Consider the following 6,838-nt stretch of genomic DNA (forward strand, 5'->3'; position numbering starts at 1 on the left):
GGTATAAAATGCCGCAAATAATTCCAAGTTTATAGAATTTTAATCTTTTTTGTTAATTATATTGAAAACCACAGTTATTTCTTGGGTGGTTCCATGAGGAAAATCATAGGCAGATCAGGTATGCCAAATATTTTGCTATTCATTTTGTATCACGCAGGTTTTTAAAAAACCTTTATCTTCAAGAATTAGAAACTTCCAAACACATAATGCGCAAAGGACGAGGATTTCGAGGTGGCTCGGACGAGAAAATAAGGAGAATGTGGCTCGGACGAGAAATTGTTGTGGCTGACCTTCCTCTCCTCCTCTAGAGCAAGTTTCTATTTGAGAAAATATGTTCTAAAGATATCATACTGTAAAATTCTAAAAAACTCGAGAATAATGTAAACTGATTCATGACTTTAAAGTCTCCTTTGGCCATAGAAATAGTTTGCGGCATTCTACATAGGTGTAAAGTAACCTGATATATTTTTTATGAAACAATATTCACAGAAAACACATAGCCTTGCCATTCCTGAAATGTCTGCCATTATTGTGCTTTTATTATTACCGTGGAGATATGTATGATTTCGTTCAGACTGAGACATTTTCATGGGGTATATTTTAGAGGGCAAAAAAAGGCAGACCACATTTTTGAAATGGCAGGATTATGGATATTCTATGATGTTTCATAAAAAATATTGCTAAAATTACTTGTGTTGAATTTATCAACCAAGCCACATTCGGGTTAATTCGAGTTTCACTAGTAATTTGGTTACCCAAATACGGTAATACAGAACAGAAAATATAATTTGGTATGAATTTGTTCAATCCCTTTGAACCTAAAAAGGAGTTCAAAGTGTACAAGTCATGTAAATGCTCACAATAAATTACATGCAGTATATCATACTAATACAGTATGATCCCTGGAAATATCCGTTACAATTTCTTCTTTTTATAAAGTTTTTGCTGAAATGAACCCGGTAATGTAGAGTTCAGTTTACTCGGGAATGCATGACAGGTTGTCGGAGATTCATAAAATATCTGTTTCCCTCTTTTAATCATTTCTGTTTCCCCCTCTGACATAATTTCTGGTTCCCTCTTTCATAGTATTTCTGTTTCCCTCTTTCGTATCATTTTTGTTTTCCTCTATCATATCATTTCTGGTTCCCTCTTTCATATAATTTCTGTTTCCCTCTTTCATACCTTTTCTGTTTCCCTCTCTCATATCATTTCTGGTTCCCTCTTTCATAGTATTTCTGTTTCCCTCTTTCGTATCATTTTTGTTTTCCTCTATCATATCATTTCTGGTTCCCTCTTTCATATAATTTCTGTTTCCCTCTTTCATACCTTTTCTGTTTCCCTCTCTCATATCATTTCTGTTTCTCTCTTTCATACCATTTCTGTTTCCCTCTTTCATATCATTTTTGTTTCCTCTTTCATATCATTTCTGGTTCCCTCTTTCATATCATTTCTGTTTCCCTCTTTCATATCATTTCTGGTTCCCTCTTTCATACCATTTCTGGTTCCCTCTTTCATACCATTACTGGTTCCCTCTTTCATATCATTTCTGTTTCCCTCTTGCATACCATTTCTGTTTCCCTCTCTCATATCAATTCTTTTTCCCTCTTTCATACCATTTCTGTTTTCCTCTTTCATATAATTTCTGTTCCTCTCTTTCATATAATTTCTGTTTCCCTCTTTTATATCATTTCTGTTTTCCCTCATTCATATCATTTCTGGTTCCCTCTTTCATACCATTTCTGGTTCCCTCTTTCATACCATTACTGTTTCCCTCTTTAATACCATTTTTGTTTCTCTCTTTCATACCATTTCTGTTCCTCTCTTAAATATTCTTTTTATTTCCCTCTTTCATATCATTTCTGTTTCTCTCTTCCATACCATTTCTTTTTTCTCTCTTTAATATCATTTTTATTTCCCTCTTTCATATAATTTTTTTTTCTCTCTTTCATACCATTTCTGTTTCTCTCTTTAATATCATTTCAGTTTCCCTCTTTCATACAATTTCTGTTTCCCTCTTTCATACAATATATGATTCTCTCTTTCATATCATTTCTGTTTTCCTCTTTCATACCATTTTTGTTTCTTCTTTCATATCATTTTTGTTTTCTCTTTCATATCATATATGTTCCCCTCTCTCATACAATATCTTTTTCCCTCTTTCATACCATTTTATGTTTCCCTATTTCAAATCATCTTTCTTTGCTTTCTCCTATCTCTCAAACCGTCTTAAATTCCCTCCGTGTTTATCCACTTAATTCTGATTTTTTAAATTTTCTGTCAAGAATTATTGTCCAAGAAACCTTTATTGTTATAGATAGCCATGTACATAAGTTTAAAATTAATATAAATTGTTTAACAACCTTGTACAATAACTACTGAATTGTACAAGTGTGTACTCATAATGTTATCAAAAAGACCAAAAGCTCATAATCTTAATTTGAGAACAAAAACAATCTCTTATAATGCAATTATTCACAAATATAAAAATTCAATTTTTTTAGAATTATTAAATTATTGGTCTTATTTACTTTAGACTTAATAATCTCAAGTCGTCAAATCGCAAATGCAATGAATGGCGGAAAACGTCATTGATTCTATTGTACATCTAATGTACATAACGTCATACAGTGTACACAGCAGAAGTTCTATTACACATGTAATTCTAAATCAATAAAAGTTAACATAATCTAGGTCCTGAATCAAACTGTGGTATTTGAATGAATGAATGAATGGATGAATGAATTTGCATTCACTATACAGTACTGGTTACATAAAGCAGATCGAGGTTTATAAATCATGAATGAATGTATGAATAAAAGAATGAATGAGAAAATGCGTTAATTCCTGAAGCTATATATGATATTCAGAGTTTAGCTTTTACATACATCATTACATCTATAAATGAATATAACAATAGCTAAACCAAAACCACAGATATTATAAATTAACATCTAACTATTTTATTCTTGAAAAATTAGTTTGCTTTTCATGCAGGAATATAAAGATAATTTTAGACGAAAAAAATCCGGTCTCATATCGCTGTGGGTACAATGCCTATTTTAAGATAGATAGACAAATGCAACAAATACTAAAACATTGTAGCGTATAATTATTATATCTATCGTTCATTATTAGACATTTGATCCATTGTGAGATAGATGCAAATAAAGCCTGAAAACAAACGTTTAGTTTGCATCGTAATGAAATTTGTTTTCTTTTGGGGGGGCCGGGAGGGAGGGTTTTAAACTTTGAAGACTAGAGTGATTGGACAAATTTAAGTAATTCAATAAGCTTTGAAAAAATAACAATTTTTGTTGTTATAACAATAAAGTTTTTTTTTTGAACCCACTAAACATTTAGTTCATATACTTCATTCTGAGCACAATACATTTATAAAACAACTTCAACTCAAGCTGAACTGATGAAGTTCTGCAATATTAGGCCAGTAAAAAAACTAGTTTTGAATGCCGTTAAATTTATAAATAACACATAGAAAATTAAGGCCGATTTTAAGTTCAGAGTTTTTAGCTTTCATATCTTCCACATTTTAAATATTATTAAAACTTTGTCTTGGGGCAACATAAGAAAAAACAATGTTTACAACAAAATCTGATAATTATTCAATAAATCACAGCCTGAGCCAAATTCGAAAAAAACTGTTTAAGGAGATTTAGATTTTTATTTTTCTGCAATTAACTTGAATTAGTGAAGTTATTTTGTTAATAAATATATAATTAGTGTTAAAAATGATAAAATGTTTAACTTTAAACAAATAAGTGGAGAAATGACTGTCACACTGTATGTACTTGTTTAACACTGAATGCAAATTTTGGATTTTATTTTTTTCTTCAAATTTTCACTTGTATTTATCCTCCATGCTGTCTCCTGCCATTCCCTCCCCTCCCCCTGTTTTAGGTGAGGTGATGGGTCTAGGTTTGGTGGGGGGTCTTGGCCCCCTCCCAACCTTATATTTAGCATCAAATAGTTTAATGGTGTCCCTAACACGGGATTTAGGCCGAGGAGGAGGCTTCAGGGGACTTTTTAGTTTTAGGGGCTCAGATCCGACACACACTTTTCTAAACAAAACACAATATATGAACACTTTTCTAAACAAAACACAATATTTTAACACTTTTCTAAACAAAACACAATATTTTAACACTTTTCTAAACAAAACACAATATTTTAACACTTTTCTAAACAAAAAACTATTTATAAAACAAAAAGTTTATTTTAAAAAACAGGGACTAAACTAAATTAAATGATTTTAAAACGAGAACTAATTGAACTCAGAACTATTTTTTAATTTGAAGCGGCCCACAGGCCCACAGTAGGAGCAGTTCAACTAATTCTCGCGGCCCATTTATTAAAATATTTCATTCATATGAATAAATTAATAAACAAATAAATATATAAAAAATTATCCAAACCAAGAATTAGGAAATAAATGAATAGACAAATTAAAGAATAAAGAAATGATGAAAAGTAAATTTTAAATGAATAAAAAGCTATTTACCCCTGGCTTGAAGCTCTAGCTGGTGTGCTATGAATAGATAGTTTCTCCTCCAGACGTTTAGGTAAAGATATTGGTCTAGGTATTCTAGATCGAGAACTACGAGAACTACGAGAACTAGAACCAGATCCAGGGGTTGTAGGAGCTGACGAGTTCTAGATTAAATATAATTATTTCAAGAAATTATTTTAAAAGGGAGTTTCGCGCCGATCTTGATGTAATAATATTAAAGCTTTTGTTGCTAATCTTACTAAAAAAATGACAATAAAAAATTCGCAGACATTCCCGTATTTGTTACAGGAGATTTTTAAAAAAAAATTTTAAAATTTTGGTGTGGCAAAATTATTGAATTAGAAAGGCCTACGTAAACCTTCCATGTATCAGGTGAGATAACACACAACATCTGGACTTATTGGTTTAGCCCAACGTTAAACTAAACTAAATTTCACGAAAGATTGAATTCTTTTATGTTTCTAAACCATAAATCCTTTTATTTGTTAAAAAGCTGTTGTGAAGAATAAAATGTTTGAGTTTCTATGTAACAGGACAAGTTTGTGTACTTGTAAAGCTGTGGAAATGAAAGATGACATTAAAGTACTAGCTAATTTGTGTACTTGTAAAGCTGTGGAAATGAAAGACGACATTAAAGTACTCTAATGACGTGTATTTAAAATTAAGATGTTGTTAAAAAAACAAATAGCTTAATCGGTATCTTTTAAATCAACTTTTTAAATGAGATAGGTCTGTGTACACCATACACAGTTTTATAATTATTGGACCAAAAATAATCATAACTTGAGTCGTAACAGTAGTATTCCCATTCCAGAGTTTGATAAGCCTGAGGTGTATACCTGTGACGTGGTTCTGCTGCAAGCACAGTTTGAACAGTGCTCTCTCTTCTTGTAAATCTCCCCTCCTGGTATCTCCTCGAGTATGCCTGAACAAGGAACAACATGTTTAAAATATTGACGCTAGATGTCTCTGACGTTGTGATACAAAGCATTAATCCCGCATGTGGTTGAAAGAGCATAGGGAAGGCAGGGAAGTAGGGGCGAAAATTAAAAAAATAATAGATTAATGTAACAGATAGATAAACATTTGGATTTACATTGTACAGGTGTCAAATTATGTACAGTTAAACCCTAAATATTAAATGCATCGGAAGAATTTATCAAATGTCGTTTATTAAATCTTTTGATACTGGAATGCCGCAAATATTTGTTTTTTTTTTATTGAATATTTATATGGAGCTCTTTAAAGATGTCCCCACAGTCCCCGCATATTTCATAACTATTTATTTATTTATACAAAAAAGAGACAACAAACTTTTCATTCGGGAAAAAAATATACTTTTAACAAAGAAATTTTCATACTGTTTTAGTAAGCTACATTTATTCCTTTGTTTTGAGCAGCTTCCTCTACCCTACAGATTGAGAACGACAGCTTCAGTACATTCAGTACAACTACTGAGATTTAGAACAACAGCTTCAGTACATTCAGTACAACTACTGAGATTTAGAACAACAGCTTCAGTACATTCAGTACAACTACTGAGATTTAGAAATTCTTTGCTTCTTGATATAAAATTATCAGCGGCAAAACCCATTAAAAAAGTTCAAGGCGACATTTGACAAATTCTTCCGATGTATTCAATATTTAGGATCTAACTGTATATTCATGCAGAAAAAAAAATCAAGAACTCTTACATTGCAGATTTTCTTAATCGGGTAAATATTACTGTACATTTGTAGATCTCTCTTTTTTAGATAAGAAGATTTAGAAAATTATATATACTCTAATATATATTCAGGTCACAGAGATATCAAATTTCGCAAAGCTTGTATTAAGATTGCAAAAACTAGCGCAATTTCATTTCCTTGAAGGGAGTTTGCAATCATAACGTTGATGACAAAATATGTTATTTGCAGGTCATAGAAAATATAAAACAGCTGTGTTTCTAACCCCGAGTATACTTTTATACATTTTATTTTTTAAATGATTATATTTCCGACTCGATGAAGACGACGTCAGTAGATCTATGGGTCAAAATATCTAGAGGAATGATGATAAATTTGAAAATACCTGAATTAAACGGCATATCTATATTGAAGGGAAGAGAAAACAGTCGTTGTAGACAGAAGACTAGTTCATCAAATAGGAGCTTAGTCTCCTACATTTTCATTATTTTTATTATTATTATTATTATTATTATTATTATTATTATTATTATTATTAATTTTCTACAATTCTATAGTTTTAAAAAAAAAGAAAAACCATTTACAACCGATTTAAACGATTTAAGAAAGATTTACTAAGCATGCATTA

General features: G+C 31.0%; 1 protein-coding gene across 1 annotated transcript; it reads right to left on the reverse strand.

Annotated features, from left to right (window-relative positions):
* Positions 1-3,823: 3,823 nt before the first annotated feature.
* Positions 3,824-6,704, reverse strand: LOC111700430 (uncharacterized). Its single transcript, XM_023471331.1, has 4 exons — positions 6,596-6,704; positions 5,365-5,450; positions 4,517-4,668; positions 3,824-4,076 (listed from the first exon to the last, which is right to left on the reverse strand). Exons 1-4 carry the CDS (start codon positions 6,609-6,611, stop codon positions 3,857-3,859), a joined length of 474 nt encoding a protein of 157 aa, XP_023327099.1. The 5' UTR covers positions 6,612-6,704; the 3' UTR covers positions 3,824-3,856.
* Positions 6,705-6,838: the final 134 nt, after the last annotated feature.

This window comes from Eurytemora carolleeae, unplaced genomic scaffold, assembly GCF_000591075.1.
Source record: "Eurytemora carolleeae unplaced genomic scaffold, Eaff_2.0 scaffold382, whole genome shotgun sequence".
In the NCBI taxonomy this organism is placed as follows: Eukaryota; Metazoa; Arthropoda; class Copepoda; order Calanoida; family Temoridae; genus Eurytemora; species Eurytemora carolleeae.

Coding starts and splice junctions, on each gene's coding strand:
- LOC111700430 (XM_023471331.1), bottom strand. Junction 4,669..5,364: donor GCAGCAGAACCACGTCACAG/GTATACACCTCA, acceptor TATTTAATCTAG/AACTCGTCAGCTCCTACAAC. Junction 4,077..4,516: donor GCTAGAGCTTCAAGCCAGGG/GTAAATAGCTTT, acceptor TGTTTTGTTTAG/AAAAGTGTGTGTCGGATCTG.